Raw genomic sequence first — 18,252 nt, 5'->3', positions numbered from 1 at the left:
TTGGAACACAGATGACCCTTGAATCCTGACAAAACCATCCCAAAACGGGTCTGCAACCTCTTGGATGCCTCCACCCCTTCTAGGCTTTCCATTTGTCCCCTTGCTTCTCCTCATGACCTTCCCCTTTAACCCTTCTCTGTTCTCTTGTCATTTCTTAACGCTCAGGGTTACACCAGGACACAGATGACCTCTCCAGTTCTCCCACATCCAACAACATTTCAAATCCTTGTGACCCTCTGTTTTATCTTGGGAACCCATCTAGGCAAGGACAGGTTAAGCATAATTGTTTGTCAGCCCCCAGCCAACTTCCCACATGAAATTTATTGCTCCAACATAACTCTCTCGTACTTTTTTTTTTTTTTCCTGAGCATCTGCTGCTGGCAGCTTTTGGAGATAGGACACTGCACTGATCTGGCATTGCAATCCCAATTTCAGCTCAGAAAAGGGCTTTCTGAAGTCTGTGAGAGTTAATGGGAAATGGAATACACAACATCTTCCAAGGATTTGGGATCAGAACCAAAATGAGCTCAGGAAGTCAAAAAAAGTCTAAAAAAGTCTAAATCCTTTTCCCCTTGCCCCCACAGCTGCTCTTCCTGACAAAGCCCCTTTGCCTCCATCTCTGGCTCAGATATATGGCTGCTCTATAATTTATAATTGTCTCCAAAGACCACAGAGCAGTTCATAAATTTAAGGGGGGGGGAAAAAAAAAAAAGTCCTTTTCAAGGATAATTTTAATACCAGGCTTTTCATTTAGGGAAAGAGCAACTGAAATTAATTCCTGGAAATACTGTCTTTTGCCTGTACCACTTGGTCCATCTGTCCCAGGAGCATCTGCAGGCAGGGACAGGGATGGAGAGCAGCTCCACAGCCCCAGGCAGCCCTGTGACACATCCCCACAACAAATTAAAATACAAGATTAAAACACAGCCACTTAATCCCCTGCAAAGCCTCTTAAGTGTTTCTATCAGGGTCAGCTCACTTGGTTTTTAGTCATCTCACCTCTGAAAATACACCAGTTCAGGTCCTTCCATGACCATCCAGAAGTTTGGAATGAGGGACAGGGTCAAAGGCAACAGGGACCAAGAGGATGGAGGCAAATGCCATGTAAATAACCCTCATTAGGGAGCAAGGGTTGTACAACCTCCTCTTTCACATCCATCCCCTCCTTGGGCTGCTCCTGCATCCCCAAGCCAGCTTTTCCCTTCCCTTGCTTATCCCTCACAGATTCTCCATGATATGACAAGGATGAATTATCCTGAGGGTGAGCCCATCAGCTTCACCAGAGGCATTTGCCCCAGACAGGTACTCTGTGCTTGGGGGCAGCAGAATGGCTCCAGAATAGCTGGAGTGGGTGATGGAGAGCTAAATCCTGATAAAAACATCCCAAAACGGGCCTGAACCCCCTCCAGGCTTTCCCTTTACCCCCTTGCTTCTCCTCATGACCTTCCCCAGGCTCCTGCCAGCAGCTCACTGATTCCCAGTGGTGCTATCCTGGAGAAATTTCCTTCCTGGAGAGCTGTCCAGGAGGATGCTGCTACAGAGCACTGCCAGGAGTTGGAAGGCCTTGCAGCAGGCCTAATGAAAACAGAACTACCTTGGACAGTTTATTTAGGCCAGGCTCTCTGCCCCTCCACTTTGTGTCATCTCACAGCCCCAAATTTCCTTTCTTCTTTTCTTCCCCCTCCTCACTCAACCAAAATTAGAAGGGAGATGCTGAGCTACAAAGGCAACTCCTGCACTAGTCCTGCTCCTGACACGTCCAGGTGAGAACAGCAATCAGCATTAATGGAGCGCTGAATCTGGAAATCCAGCCTTGTGCCATGGGACATGCTGAACCCTGGGCTACCATCCTGTGCTTTCTGGAGAAAGAAAGAAGCACAGCTTTCTGCCCAGCTGCCAGGATGAATCCAGCTTCCTCTGCTCTGCAACACTGCCCCTAAAAGCATTGGGACCAAGGCTCCTCCAAAGCTAGGAAATAACTGGATTTGTCTCCCTGAGAGTGCAGGAGCAGCACAAACTCTCCTTGCCTGAGCCGAGGGTTGGTAACACCAGCCGGAGCTGTTCTGCCTCACCAAGGCCCCTGTGCACACAATTACAACCATGAGCACCCATGTGTTTATGTGCTCACACACACACAGACATGCACAGTCGCCTTGCAAAGTCCAGATGATCCTACAGCTGTATTTTAATATTTCAATATCAGGGTCAGAGTGAATCTCACTGTCTCCCTCTTATCTTCCCTCCGCATACCAGTGCTGTCAATGCCATCGGCAATTTTACATGTAAATGAGCCCATCCATCACTCCCTGCTCTGCAGCTCCTCACTTCCAAGACTACCATGGAGTTACACCATTAAATCTCCTGGCTTTACAATATACATCATGACATATTTGACATCAATCAGCTGTGTCAGTCCGCTCACTGTAAACCATAAACTTGCTCTGCATTCCAGCTCCGTGCACAGTGATTAAAACCTTCTCAGCCTGGCTTCCTGATTATGGTGACAAATGACAGTGCCTTCCCTTCTGACTCAACACTCACCCAGCCTCCCCTGAGTGCCCCTGCCCTGGCCAGCTCCCATCCCGTTATCCATGGGCACAGCTCACCCCTCTGTCCAGCTCTCTACCATCCATCCATCCATCCATCCATCCATCCATCCATCCATCCATCCATCCATCCATCCATCCATCAGCACATGTGTTTCTCCTACTCTCCACCCATCCCCATGTCCTCCAAAGGGCTGCTGCTACAGCTTTGATCACCTCTAGAATTTAAGTGAAGCATCAGTAGAGACATTTTTGGGCATGACTGTGACCTGAGCAACCTGATTTAGAGAGTGGTATCCCTGTCTGTGGCAGGGGGTTGGAACGAGATGATCTTTAAAGTCCCTTCCAATCCAGTCCATTTTATGATTCTGTGACCTGAAGAGGTGTAGGTGGGCCAGACAGTGGGCCAAAATCATCCTCCATGTGCTCAGCCAACACCTGCCAGCCCTACACAGGCTGTCTTTATACACATTCAATGCATCGAGTGACTTCAGGCAGACATTCCATAATCCTGCTTCACACAGCATTGTGCTTTGAGGCACCTGAAAAAAACCCTGTTCCAATTGTCAGGACGACTGATCCTTCCCTAATCCCATTTGCTTCCTGAAGAATGAGCAGCTCTACATGATTCCTGAGGCTGTTAAGTATCAGGTCTATCAAGTCAGGAACCAGACTTCACACACAAATGAAAGTTCGAGGGGTTGGCTTCAGGCCACTGAAATTTTGCCTTCTACTTCATTTTCATCTTTCTCTACTGGGAAACTCAGGAAGAAGAATTGAGTTGGGCAAGTCTAGACTTTAGTATGTGTTCTGAGGACATGTTTTTTATCAATCTGCCTAAAATTGCAGTTACTCAATACTTCAACATCACAAAGAGAGACTCTTTACAAGAGCATGTAGTGACAGGACAAGGGGAATGGCTTCAAACTGACAGAGATCATGTTTAGATTGCCTTTTGGGAAGAAATTCTTCTCTGTGAGGCTGCTGAGGCCCTGGCACAGGGTGTCCAGAGCAGCTGTGGCTGCCCCTGGATCCCTGGAAGTGCCCAAGGCCAGGCTGGACAGGGCTTGGAGCAGCCTGGGACAGTGGAAAGTGTCTCTGTCCAGGGCAGGGGTTGGGACAGGATGAGCTTCAAGGTTCCCTCCATCCCAAACCATTCTGTGATATTTTTAATCACAGACACACTTTTCTTCTGGGTACATTTTTTTAAAAATCCAGCCTTGTTAATAACTCAGGCCCAAGACTGAAACCATTCTGGAAGGTGTGATCACATCATTAAAAACATAGACTTGAGCAAAATCCCGTCACCACTGAAGGCAGCACTTTCTGATTGGGTTCCTCCTAGATTAGGAAACGGAGGCATTTGTGAAATAAATCTCTTTTTTTTAAATCTTTTAAATTTTTAAAATCTTTTTTTTTTTAAAGCTTCCAGCCAACTTACCTTGCTAGAATTTATTCCAGCATCTTATCATTGATGTTACACCAGAAAAAACCACACAACTTTTGCCATTGCTGCCTCCCTCTGTACATCCCCATCAGAGGGGTAGAAGCCTCATTAGGATTTGCAGGATCTAATACAGACTGTTATATCTTATGCTATCCCATGGGGCTTTCCCAGGTGGCTTTTCTGCCACCACATCACCTTCTGAGCACCTGAATGAAGAAATAATAGAATATCTTGAGATGGAAAGGACCTACAAGGTTCACTGAAGTCAAACTCCTTGCATTGCACAGGACAACCTGAAGAATCCCACCTGAAGACAGAAGGAGCATGAGGAGCAGCTCAGAACTGATGTTGTTACCATCTAGAGCCTTGTAAATGACCTGAGAATAGGCATGGAGATCATGGAAGAAACCAGACAGACAGAAGAGGGAAGAAGTTAACAACTCGCTTTCATTCTTGGGACATCCACAGAGAAATGATCCCTCCTTCACTGAAAGATGAATGGGCAGCTGTACAGGTTATGAGGGAGGTTTTATTGCAGATCAATAAATCTGTGTCACAAACCCCATCTGGAGGGAGTTTTAATTTAAAGAAAAGAGTGATGAACACTGAAAGACAATAAATCAAAAAGTTGTGAAACCCCATCGGTATTAACCTTCTGTCAATGCAAGCACAGGCTCTGGACAGGGCTGGGGACAGGAGTTTGCTGCCCCCATGGACCTGGGATTAAGGAGCATCAACAGGGATCAAGGAGGCAAGAGAAACCCAGGATTTATGACTGTGCTGCTATCAGAGCTCAGCAGTGTCAGGGGGAGATGGTTCTCAGATCCAAATTGGAGAGAAAACCAGAAAGAATAAACCAGGGAGAGTTCACGGCAGCAAACTTGAGACAGGTCTGACAGAAGAGGGAAAGAGCAGTGATTATCTCAGATCTCTGCTCAAAACACACCGAAAAGAACTTCCTCCCAAAGCTCTCCTTTCCATCATGTGGCTTTCTCCGTTTGTCAGATGCTGGCTCAGCTTGGAAGTAGAATCCAACTCAAACGAACCCAGATCTGGTCAAAGACAGTGACAGAGGAGGCGCTAATAAACTCAAAATCCTTCAGGGAGAGATTCTGGAAGAATCCCAGGTCTCCAGGTGGCCATTCCAAGCCACTCCTCAGCACCAACCTCTCTTGAAGGTCACACCTGGACAACTTGGCTTTGCTCATCAGAGAGGCTCCGGTTCCTCCACACTGAGTGAGGATGAAATCAGGTTCCTGCAGCCCTTCCCACACCTGAACCCCCACCCCTTGTCTGGCCCCACCTGCCAGTCACAACCTCTGCTTCCTGGAATGACACATTCATGGAATACTCTGGGCAGGACAGAAATCTCCCCAGCTGTGGGGTTTCCAAACATCTCAAACACCAGTTGCTTTTAAATTTTGGAAACCTTCACTTTTTCTAAATTCCCGAGCCGTGCTATTAATCTTATCTTCCATTAGGCAAACGAGAGCTTTTTAAAAAATCCAATTTACTTTTCCCCATATACACTTCAGGTTAACTTTATTTTTCACGTTACTCAGCTTGAACTAAGCAATAATCATTTCCAGATTAATGATGATAATTTCAAACACTTTTCAGAGCAGGCATCTTAATATCCTCTCTGACCAGCGGAGAATTTCCTGTTCTACAACAGGATTACATTTAGGAAGATTAAACACATTTCTGTTTTGCTGGAGGCGGTGGGGATGGGGACTTGGTGAAAGACTCTCAGTGGAAATCTCCATCCAGGACAAGTGCAGGAATGCAAAAACATGTTTTGTTTTGTTTTACTTCCCTAAAATAAATGCATTAATTTCTAAAAGCACAGTCCTGTGTCAGGTCCTGGAAACAGGCATCCCAGTGGAAAAATCACAGAATTTTGGAATCATTTGGGTTGGAAGGGACATTAAAACTCATCTTGTTCCAATTCCCTGCCATGGGCAGGGACACCTTCCACAGTCCCAGGCTTCTCCAAGCCCTCTCCAACCTCACCTTGGACACTTCTAGGGATGGGGACCGTCCTTGATGAGCAACCTGTCCCAGGGTCTGTGTATTCTGACACTGGATTAAAATGCCACATTTTATCCCTAAGTCCATTCATTTAACCCAAAAAAGAAGCATTGCCCCACTAAAATGGTTGTTGGTTCTGAAGGATTTTGGAGGAAGGGGAAGACCCACCAGGTTTGGATCTTGGAGCTGGAAAGTGCCCTCAGCTCCATCCTGCAAAGGGGAAACTGAGGCTGAGAAAGGAGATGCTGTGGTTTAACTGATGTTTAAATTGAAAACACAAATTAAGTCCCAGAGGATCCAGTCAAGTCAAATGAGAGGGGCTCATCCCAGGGGGCTGATGTCGGCAAGATTAGAAAAATCCTGCTACTGTATTCAGTCCTGCTTCTAATGGATTCAGCTTCCTTTAAAAAGACAAATACTATAATATGAGAGGATATTTCACATTGTTCTCAAGGGCTTTTTACAGGCTTTGAGCCATGAAAACAAGAGGGAGAGCACAGCAGGCAGTTCAGCAGCAAAAGGCAGGCTGATGAGGTGATGGAAAACACGGAGAATTTTGGATGCACAGTTGATGCTCCTGCAATTCAGGAGCTGATGAGAGAGAGAAACCTGAGGGCTAAGTGGAAAAACAACAAAAATGTGATCAGAAACATACAATGGAGCTCCCTGAACTAGAATTACCCTGATTTATTTCTGCTTTTCCCCTGTGCCCCAGCTTGGCCCTGCCTCGTAACAGCCACAACCAAAACCCTGTTGCTGCCATGCTCTGCCCCACTCTCATCTTCCTCTGAACAGGTCAAACCACAGCAGACATTTCTGCACTCCAGCACAACAACCTTTCAGGCACGGAGGAGGAAAAGCAGTCAGGAATTCAGCAAACCTCACTAATGACTTGTACATTCACTGAGCTGGTAACGCTCCCGTCCCTGAGCCCGGAGCCGGAGGTTTCAAGGCAGAGATGTTTCCTCCAGCTCCAGCTCAAAATGCCCGGAGCCATTCAGAGCGGGACAGCTGGAAAAACCAGCAAAGAAAATTTTTAAAAACCCAACAAACCCTTCAGTCAGATGTGAATGAGCATCAGTAAGGCAGGAGCAGTCCATGAGCACAAGCCCATCAACTTCAGTGCCACTTTATTAATGGAGGCTCCTTTGGGACCCCCATTTTCCCACAGCCCCACCCAAGAAGGTGAGAAAGGAGAAGTTTTTTTCCTGCTCAAGCCCAAAGCTTTGACAGAGAGGCAGAAAGGAGAGCGAGAGTGAATATTAGCACATCAGCTTTTTGGGTCACCATTAAAAAGGATCATGTGAAAGGAGGTCAGATAAATATTTAACGTGGTTATTAATATCTGCTCCTAATTTCATTCCTCCTCCTCCTGCTCCCGGCTCCTCCCTTCACTCTTCATCTCTTCATTTGACGGGGTTGATCCCTTTTAAGAAGGTCAGTGGGGATCACAGGACGGCTCTGGCTGGCAAAGGGGGGCAGAAAGGGAGAGTTGCACTCTTCCCCCTGGGAGCACGGCTGGAATTAGGCTGGGGCTGGCTCTGGCTGCCGAGGCACCGCTGACACCCTTGGCTCTCTCCTCCCAAGTGCACGGCACCGCTCAGCCCCAGCGGCACAGAGCGGGCAGGGATGGAAAAACAGAGCTGGAGCACAAAACATGAGGAGCTGGAGCTGCTGGAGCCAGGCCAGAGGAGGCCACGGAGATGCTCCGAGGGCTGGAGCCCCTCTGCTCTGGAGCCAGGCTGGGAGAGCTGGGTGGGAGAAGGCTTCAGGGAGAGCTCAGAGCCCCTGCCAGGGCCTAAAGGGGCTCCAGGAGAGCTGGAGAGGGACTGGGGACAAGGGATGGAGGGACAGGACACAGGGAATGGCTTCCCAGTGCCAGAGGGCAGGGCTGGAATTGTTCTTGGCAGGGTGGGCAGGGCCTGGCTCAGGGTGCCCAGAGCAGCTGGGGCTGCCCCTGGATCCCTGGAAGTGTCCAAGGCCAGCCTGGACAGGGCTTGGAACAGCCTGGGACAGTGGGAGTTGTCCCTGCCCAAGCCAGGGGGTGGAACAAGGTGGATTTTAAGGTCTCTTCCAAACCAAACCATTCCATGATCCTTAAACAGTGGTGACAACTCACCCTTAGACACACACACACACACGTGGGATGAAGAGCTTGTCCAGAATTCCTGGCAGAAACCCCAGAGCAAAGAGCGGGGACTTTATCCCAGGAGAGAAAGGGTGTCTGAGCCCTCAAAAGACCTGACCAACACTCACACCATCAGAAAACCAAACATGAGCCCAGAACACACAAACCAGATCCTGCCCACAGCTACCAACAGTTGATGCATCGCTGAACTCACAGCTCTGGGTTTTTCCTTATTTTTCCATGGGGAAAACCAGGATCAGGTTCTACTTCCCAACTTCCTGAGCCATGGCCAGTGGGACCTGCTGGGGCTGGCAGGCAGCTCTCGGCAATATACGCTCTGCCTTCCCCAATTTGGGATCTTCACAGCTGCATATGATGGGTTTTTTTAATTTTAAAACCTTATCTGCAGATTTCTCAACACACACATGTGTGCACTCCTTTGCATTTTCCTGTCCTATACTGCCATCCTGCCATCATTTCTTAAGACACTGTTCCCTCAGTGAGAAAAGAGAGTCACCTTACCCGATTTTCCTACACAAAGAGCCCCAAAAATGCTTCAGGGTCTTTGGGTTGTGACCCTTGCACCTATTTCCTCCTTGGAAGAGGATGCCAGGAGCTTCATCCTCCTCACATCCCCAGAAACTCATTTCTGCCAATGTCCTCACCCTGTTCACTGGCTGCCAGGCTGCTGTGGGGAATTTACAGCTCTGTCAAAGGAGCGCTGCATGACTTAGGGCCAGGTCTGGTTGGAAATAAAAGGATCCTAACTTGAGCAGAGATAAGTCATCCTGCACCACACCGAGCCCAGGAAAAACAACAGTGCAAGGAAGAATTTTAAGGGTGGAGAAAGAAACTCCCTTCTCTTGTTTGGGTTTTGGATAGACTGTGTTACACGGGAAAAGCCAGCATCCCTCTACCACTGTGCTGGGAGATGTGGGATCCCCCCATCCTCCAGCATTGCTGTGTTGAACTCTCAAAGACAGCCTGTGCCCAGAAATTTCAGCTCAGCATTTTGGTCTGAGTTGTGGAAAAACCCCAGGAAATGGTAAGAAGCCAGGGGAGGGTCAAGGAGTCAAGTGCTCAAATGCCAGGTCAGGCATTGATTCCAGCTCTTGGCATATCCCCACCCCAAGCAGGCTTTGTGCCCTCAATGCTCCAGGTCTTATTTATTTTACACTTTTCCAACCTGTTCCAAAAACAAAATTATTCACCTCCTCCTCAACATTTTCTGGTGCTTCCCACAGTGTTAAACACTCTGGAAACCTCCTCACATCCATCTTTGCAGCCCTCCCTTCATCTCACTATTTTCCCTGTTTTACAACTGGGAGCAAAGCCCCTGGAGCTTTGGTGCTTCAATCTCCCCAGGTAAATCTCTCCTTTCCTTTGCCAGCAGGAGATGAGGGAATCAGAGCCCCAAACTCCATGGAGCATCCAGGGGGATGAGGATTGACCTTCAGGCAAGGATAAATAAACAGCTCAGACCCACAGCACCCGAAGTGCAGGGTGGGATATTTACACACTTGTATTCCAGCATTTAATTTAAGAATCTGATGTCCCCTGGCCAAACTGAGTGTGACAGAGCTGCTTTTCCAGGAGCCCACCCAAGGAGAAGCCAGGGGCTCTGCCAGGAGAAGCCATTCCAGATGTTCTGTAGGATGGATTTGAGGAAGCTGGAGGGAATGCTGTGGGAATGGCACCCTGAGGAGCCCAGTGCTCCACCCCCAGCATTCAAACATCTCCTGGGATACCCCTCGGTTCTCCCAGCTTGATTACACCAGAGAGGCATAGCATCCACACACCAACAGTCCCACTCACGAAACCAGCCCTGCAGATCTCATTTCCAGCCTTTTCTCCCTCCCAGCCATCCTTTTCTCCCTCCAGACCTCCCTTCTCCCTCCCTTTCTCAGTACACAAAAGGTCTGCTGCTAAGCAGGGGTTGCCATGAAAACAAGACAAGAGTTCGGGTGGGAAAAGCACCCACGTACCATTCTCTTCTCCCAGTATAAATAAATAAGGGAGGGAAGAAAGATAGATGCTTAGTGTCACTTGAGAGGAGCACGGAGCAGAAATTATGGCAATTTCCTGTAACTGGAATCAAATGCCCAACTTGCCAGCTCGCAGCAGGGCACTGCCATTAATTCCAACACTTGTGCAAGAGCCGCGTTCCCATTAAAGGGCCAATTTTTAGTCCATTTCCCTGATCAACAGACTGCTCTGGAATTGGGGCCTGATAGATTTGATCAGGGCAGAGTTTGCACAGGTTGTGATTTTGGCCAGGAAAACTGCAAGGAAAAATTGTGCTCAAAATCATCTGGTGCTGGTGAGGGGGTGGGAGATGCCCCTCATCCCAATTATCCCAGACGGATATCACTGAGCAGCAACGTGCTGAGGGAATTGGATGGATTAACTGCTGTAAAAACAAAAATGTTATTTAATCAAGGCATAACCAAGTCCAGCTATCTCCTGCAGGCTGCAACAGGGATTGGCAGAGCTTCCTGCAGCCCTAGCTCGGGACAGTTAAGCTGCAAAGGAACTCTGCTATCCAAGACCTGATTCCTGCAGTTTTCTCCTCAGTGTTTCCAGATAAAGGACAAATTCCTGCACAGCAAATACCCCAGGATATTTGGGGGTGAAGGTGCTACACCAGGATGCTCATGGAGGTGTTGCAGATGGACTGATGGAGGACTGCCAGCAGCAGCGTGGAATGATCTTCCTGGGCATTGAAAGCCCTGGATCTCCAGACTGGAAAGGAGGGAGTGCATGGAGAAGGTGGCATCACTTTTTCTGCCCTGTCCCAACCTAAGCCAGCATTTCACCAGCCCTGCCTGAAAATCAGGACTCCAGCTTGCCTCATTACAGCTCTGGGACAGGGATATTTGGGAACAGACAGCCCCTCCTCAGTCCCTCCTGGATCACAGCCCTGGGACAGGGATATTTGGGAACACACAGCCCCCACCTCTGCTCCCCATCCCACAGCAAGCATCCCTGTGCCATCCCTCCTGGAAAGGGCTGTAATCCCCCCTGAGATGGGAAGCAGGATCATAACTCCCACTACAAAGGATGAATATTCATTTCAGCACTAAGTCCCCTATCAGGACTCCCAGGCAGGTGGTATTAAGACTGGATCCCCGGAGAGTTTTGTCTCATTCTCTGGAACCAGAGCCCTGACTTGGAGACACAATAACTCACTTAAGGAGAGCTAATTCTCTCTGCCAGGGACTTGGAAGTGCAGTGGGAAGGCGACACTCAGGTGACAGCCTGGCAATGCCACTCGTGTCTCCCCTTGTCCACACTCGGGTGCTGGCAGGACACAGCCACAAATCCCTGTATCAGCTGCAGGTTTGGAGCTGGGATATAAAGAGGGACAAAGTATTCCTTGCTATTCCTTTGGAGCCAGCACACCCCAGCAAGAGACAAAGCCCCCGTGCAGGTTTGTGCCAGGCTCCCCAGTGCCAGTGCCTAATGAAAACATTTGCAATTACAATGATAATATTATGATTTTAAAAGGAATTAGATTCTGCTGACCTAAATATTAACCATGCAGAGAGTCAGGGCTATGTGGACTTCTGCAAAGAACAGTTCTTTTCCAAGAATTTAAAGGAGCAGGGGATAGGAGGGGGAGCCATGCCACAGGAACCCACACCACCCCTCACCCCCAGGATTGCCAGTGCAATGTGCTGCCTCAGTTTCCCCACCTTTAAAAAAATGATGAATGGAAAATAAACACTGAGAGAATGGAATATTTCTTCCCTTTAAAAAAAAGAAGCAGCAATCATCAGCGAAAGATGTTTTCCTCATCTGACATTGCAGAGTATTAAACTGCTCAGCAGTTGTGACAGGTGCTGTAACAGCAGCATTCATTATCAGGTTGGTTCTGTTCAGTGCTCCTCACTCACGTGCTCCTCCCTAGAGACTGCACTGCTCCTGCTTTACTCCAGCTTTACTCCAGCTTTACTCCTCCTCAGACATGGCACCGACTTGGATGCCTCATAACCCAGTGCTGGACATCACAGCATGGCCACAGGAGTGGAGCTGAACTCCCCAACCTGCCAGGCCCTGGCAGCTGTGTGTCACAGAATTGTCACAGAATCCCAAATGGTTTGGGTCTGAAGAGACCTTGGATTCCATCCCTTCCAACCCCCCTGCCATGGCAGGGACACCTTCCACTGTCCCAGGCTGCTCCAAGCCCTGTCCAGCCTGGCCTTGGGCACTCCCAGGGATCCAGGGGCAGCCCCAGCTGCTCTGGGCACCCTGTGCCAGGGCCTGCCCACCCTGACAGGGAACAATTCCTTCCCAATATCCCATCCAGCCCTGCCCTCTGGCAGTGGAAGCCATTCCCTGTGTCCTGTCCCTCCATCCCTTGTCCCCAGTCCCTCTCCAGCTCTCCTGGAGCCCCTTTAGGCCCTGCAAGGGGCTCTGAGCTCTCCCTGGAGCCTTCTCCTCTCCAGGTGAGCACCCCCAGCTCTCCCAGCCTGGCTCCAGCAGAGGGGCTCCAGCCCTTGGAGCATCTCCGTGGCCTCCTCTGGACTGGTTCTGACAGGCTCACACTCCATCTCTCCCTCCAGACATACCCAGGAGCACCTTCCCCCTCCATAACCCACCTTCCTCAGGAGGCCTGTGTTACCTGAACCATCTCTTAGCACCAGAGCCCCACTGAATCCATCTGTGCCATGGTAGGAGACCAAGCTGCCATGGGTCAGCTGTACCTGTGATCCCTTCTCCCCTCACACACCTGGCAGCAGCACACCTGATGGAACAGCATCCACCCTCATCATTTGGATGGCACAGAAAGTGGTTTGTGCCCCTTTGTCCTCAATGTTTGACTAAAATAACACCTGAAGATCTCTGGGACTGCATGGAAATGTCAGGAGAGTTAAACTATTTCCCATCCATCCCTGGAGGAGAGCAGATCTCCTCACCAGTGGGCTGGAATTCCTATTTTCATGGATGAAAGGAGGCATAAAACACCCGAGCTCCAACCTGCACATGGATATAAACGAGCACGAGGTCTCCTGGAGCTCCCTCCATCCCAGGACCTGGTGCTGAAGATCACAGCCTCTATTTATCAACAGATATGAAGCTTTTCCTGCTCAAGACACTGCTTCCCACACTGGGCAACTTGTGGGGGATTGAGAAGCAGCTCAGTCTCCATCAGGGAAGAGGTTAATTATAGCTACATCATCCTACCACGGACACGCTGATGATGAGAAACCTCTTCCTTTCCCTTTGGATTGTGAAGATGAACATATTTAATTCCTCCCGTGCTATTCACAGAGCCCTGTGAGCCTGAGAAGATTCATGGTGGGTTTTTCACAGTGCTGCTCTTCCTGCTAACGATGCCCTTCCCGCTAATATATGCCGGATGGGATTCGCATTAGTCAGGAAGGGGCACCATAAAAAGGCAGGCAGAAATGGAGAGGAGCCTGCAGGCAATAAAACACCAGAGAAACAAGTCTTGGCCCCCCAAAAAAGGCTCTGCTCTCTGTGCTGAGCCACCCCACCACCAGCAGAAACCCTTCCTGTTGGTGTACTTCCTTTCCAGAGGCTGCAGGAGGGATGGGATGATGATGCAGGTGGAAGTCCAAGCCTATCCCCATCCCTGGGGATGTCAGCATCACCCTGGGTGTCCTCCCTCTCTATCCCTGCCCAGCCTTCCTGAGCAAAAGCTGAGGGTGGAATAAAACATCATTTTCCTCCTTTGAAATACGTATCCCAAGCCAGCAGAGGGGGAAAAGCCAACAGGAACAGGCAGAGGGTTGTAGGCACAGCCAGTTTGGATGCTGAAGATGCAGGTTGTGACACGAGACTGTCCCCAGCACTGCAGGGAATAGTCCAACACCTGCGAGAGGACAGAAATTCCCCTTCTGTGGCCAGATGGCAACAGCAACAAAAATAACATGCCCTCCCACAAGAAAAAAAAAAAAAAAAGAGCAAGAAGAACCAGAAGCAACCTTTAAAAAGGTGCGCTGTTTCTTTCCGCTTTTTAAATGGCATCATATCAAAACAGTCCATAAAAAATGAATCTGAGTGTGTTTTGTAAATTATAGATTAGCCAGGAGCAATGCTTCACTACAAAGCTCGGTGCCAAGTTGCAATTCCAGCAGCGTTTCTGCTGAGCCCGCTGGGCAGGAGGTCACAGCAGTAGTAGCAGTGAGTTCTCTCTGTATTATTATTATTATTCTGATGCAGAAATAATACTGGTGCTTTACACAAGGCCAGTGAGTGGGGAAAGGGAAGGTGGGTGGTGGAGGATGGAAAGGAGCAAGGATGGGGCTAAAATTGTTCTTTATTCCCTTTATCTTGCCCTGACTAACTGAAGGTACATGTCATACACAGCTGGGTGGAAAAGAAATCTCTCCTCTACCTTCCCCCTTTGAGTCCATCTCTGTATAATCGGAGAGATTCTTGCAAAATCAAGGCCTTATGACTGAGTGGGAGGGAAACTACTGCTCTAAATACATAGTTTCAGGCTCTGAAGCTGAACAAATGTCTGTATCTCTGGGTTGTGAGCAATCCTGGGGATGGAGTACACGATGTGGTACCCAAGTGGAGCATCACTGATGTGATCTGCTGCGTTCGGGGTTTTATTTCACTCTTCTCTGCAGGTATCAGACTGAAGAGGTTAATATTAAAGGCACCTCATGCCTTTAAAAAGAAGGTCTGAAAAATAGCTAGATTTGGGGTTTCTGCTAATTTCTAAGGAGCTTTGATTTCTCCTCCTTTGTTTGGCAATTCTTTTTGAACACCGGTAGCAAAATTGGCCAATTACCATAATTGGGTCACCCCTAAAGACTGTGACAGACACCCAGGGCAACCTACCAGAGAGAATCTGACTTATGGCTCATTATTAGCGAGAGCTTGACAGGTTATTTCAGTAACAGGCAGCAAAGGCAGCAGAGCAAAGGCACTGGGGAGAAGCTGGGGGCTGTGCAGCTGGCGGGGCCGGAGAGTCGGCTCAGCCCTGCCAGTCCCACAATGTCACCTCGAGCACTGCTCTGGGGCTCGGGATGGGCAACAGGCTGCTCTGTGTAGGGCTGGAAATGCAGCACAATCCCTTCCATCCTCAGCTTGGCTGCTGCACATCCAGCTCGGGAAAGCGGGGACTCGCAGGTGACACCGGGGTCCCAAACACCAGAGAGCTCTGATTCATCCAGAGCTGTGCTTTATCTCAGGTTTTGGAATGTTTTTAGTATTGCAAGGTTGGCTGCTGTGATGAGGAGACTGACTGCCAGACCCTGGTCCTTGCCCATTTGTGGCCTCAGTATTCTTGAGTCAAGAAAGTCATAGAAAGAGAATATCCTGACTTGGAAGGGACCCATAGGGATCACAGAATCCAACTCCTGGCCCTGCACAGGACAGTCCCAAGGATCCCACCCTGTGCCTGGGAATCAAGTGTTTGTCTTTCCCTGTGTGGGGATGAGTGAATACACTCACTTTGGAACCACAGCTCATAGAAGGAAAGAAGGAAAATCGATTTCTTACTGAACTCCTACAAGACTCCTTCAAAAATCCCAACTCCCGATTTCCCTCTCCCATGCCACAGCATTTTGCCCCACCAGCACCAATCCTGGATGAATTTCCTTCCTGGGATCCCATCCAAGGAAGGATCCTGCTCCCCCTTCCTGCATCACCGCTATTAACGCTCAGCAAATGCATCTTTATCCAAACCATGCGCAGCCAGACAGCTCCGCCGAGGAACATCTCCCTCTCCCCGAAGGACTGTGGAACCAGGATGGAACAGATGTTTTAAGGACTTCATAAATCCGTGAAGATAAAAAAAAACCACCCACCCAGCACTTTCTAACAACCCCCTGTGCTGACGGGCTGGTGCATCGGAAATAAATACAGCCACCCACAGAAAGTCGGATAAATCTCTGCATTACATTCCAGATACGTTATATATATATATATAAAATAAAAATATCTATATATATGAGTCTGTGCATATATATATAGTGTGTGTATATATATATATATGACTGTGCACTTATAAGAATACTCATGTTTTTTAAAGACTAAAATCCCTAAATTTAGACCATTATGACTAAAAAAAAAATCTTCCTTCCTCTCCCCCATCTCTTCTTCTCTCTCATTAATCTGAGCAGCTCCCCCACTGCTCGTGTACCCCTCTGTCCCCTCCCTCCCACGGCTGTCGTGACTCCCCAGCTCCCCTCCACCACTATCATCTCCCCCACTAACTCCTCACCAAACTCCAATCAGTTTTTCTAATTAGAGTAATTAATTTTCTGCCCAAGTTAATAAGACTGTCTGCAGTTCAGAAATAATTGGGCTTCCCAAACACCAATATTCCCTCCCTTTCCCCCTCTCTCTCCGCAGTGAGTGACGAGAGGGCTCCCTAATAACTCAAACTCTCTGGTTTTCACCCGATGCTTTTGCGTTTCCAGCGTTATTTAGTTTTTCCATTAACACTCCAACACCAGCCTTCCCCTGCCTGGGGGACACAGGAGGGAAGTGTGTGCTGAGGGATGCTCTGACACGCAGGGGATCCCTTCCAAGAGGCAATAAATCCCTTTGGGAATCCACAAGCACCACTCCCCCCACGGTACCAACCACCAGGTTCATTTCCCCTCGCCAAGCTTTGCCTTTCCCCTGCAGAGTATTCTGGATTGATTTGGTGCCTGTTGCTGTAAAAGGACGTTTTGCTATGAGGAAACTCTCTGTTATCACCCAGGTAAGGTTTTTGTAGCAATAAGACCCTACAACACATTCCATGAGAGCCTGAGGAGCCTTTCATCCCTCTGGGACAGACCTGCAGGAGTCCCTTGAGGACAAGACAGCGATACCCCAGAACACAAACCCTGCAGCCCCCAGGCTCTCCAAAGCCTCAGCTGGCCTGAATTTCCATGCAGGCACCACACTTCATGATGCTAAACCTGGATAATGTGTTTTCCTGGTGGGAAAGGATTCAGAAGCATCACAGGTGCTGGAGCTCCCAGGTGGGGCTGGACCACATGGGATCAGCATCCCTCGTCCTTGAGCCTGAGCATCACACAGGCTGAAGTTCAGAGGTCAGACAGGACAAGGCTCCAGATTTAGCAGCCAAAATTAAATACTAAATACTAAAGCAGGTTCAGAAAAAAAAAAGAAAAAAAAAAAGTGCAGAATTGTGACAGCACAGGAAAAAATATCTCCATTTTAAAAGCATTAATGGAGCAGGCAATTCAACAACCTTCACCCGAAAGCACCCAAACACTTCGACTTTATAAAAGAAAATGGTTCAGTGACAATGAAGTTCATTTCAGTGAAAAAGGCCTGTCAGGTTTGGAGCAGAGTGAATCAGGCCATCAGAAGAGGCAGATCCACATCAACCCTGACTCATCACCAAAGCAGAGAGGAGCAGAAGCTTTGTGTGGCTTTTATCACACAAACCTGGACCCAGAGATCCCAGCTCAGCAGAATGGGAGGGCTGGAGCGAGGAGTTCATGTCCTGACACCCTGAGAGATTCTCCTCCAGGTGAAATTTTGGCTGGTGCCACCCAGAAGGTCAGAGTGGCTCAGAGCACCGAGCTGTCCTGGCCTTAATTCCCCGAAACGGGCGCCCTGCCTCTCGCTCCCTCCGCTAATCAAATAAAAGAAAGAAGATAAAATGCCAACCACAAATGAGAGATTTGCAGCTGGGGGATCTAATTCCAGGAGTCTGCAGGCCATAAAAAGAAGGGATCCATTAGCATCCACTTACCTGCCATGATGAAGTGACCGCGATAAAGTGCACAGGATTAAATAAATTTAAGTGAATCCCCTGACAGCATTTTTATGGGATTGAAAGAGGTTTTATCCACTCGCAACCTCTATCCTCGGAGGGAACTGATTCAATAAAAACCAAACCCACTTCATCTAGCAGGAAAGGAAAAAAAAAAAAGACACAAAAACTCCGCAACGTTTACAGAGTCACTAAAGCAGTCAGGGAACAAAATTAAATATAGGGCAAATCCCTGAGTGGGAGAAATGCGCAGAACTCTGCTGCTACAGCTCAGCTCCATCATTTTACCTTCCAACTTTTAATGCTTTCACTCCCTGGGGCAGGAGCAGTCGGTCCCTGCTGCCAGGCACCTTGCAGCTCCCACAGCATTTGGAGTGGG

General features: G+C 48.7%; 1 protein-coding gene across 3 annotated transcripts in view; it reads right to left on the bottom strand.

Moving 5' to 3' along the window:
* The window catches only part of LOC102105752 (protein CEPU-1), a 352,214-nt gene that overhangs the window by 182,197 nt on the left and 151,765 nt on the right, over positions 1 to 18,252 (bottom strand). The window contains exon 1 of one of the 3 annotated variants that reach the window (XM_088066835.1): positions 17,853 to 17,871. The exons of the other annotated variants lie outside the window; for them this stretch is intronic. Coding sequence (XP_087922961.1) covers positions 17,853 to 17,859 — 7 coding nt within the window. The 5' untranslated portion in view covers positions 17,860 to 17,871. Of the gene's footprint in view, positions 1 to 17,852; positions 17,872 to 18,252 lie in introns of those variants that run through there. 3 annotated transcript variants of the gene reach the window in all.

Source organism: Pseudopodoces humilis, chromosome 25 (genome assembly GCF_049639895.1).
Source record: "Pseudopodoces humilis isolate 2021_Gansu_Grassland_sample_001 chromosome 25, ASM4963989v1, whole genome shotgun sequence".
Taxonomy (NCBI): domain Eukaryota; kingdom Metazoa; phylum Chordata; class Aves; order Passeriformes; family Paridae; genus Pseudopodoces; species Pseudopodoces humilis.
The sequence above is the reverse complement of the archived record's forward strand: the minus strand, read 5'-3'. Positions and strand labels throughout refer to the sequence as shown.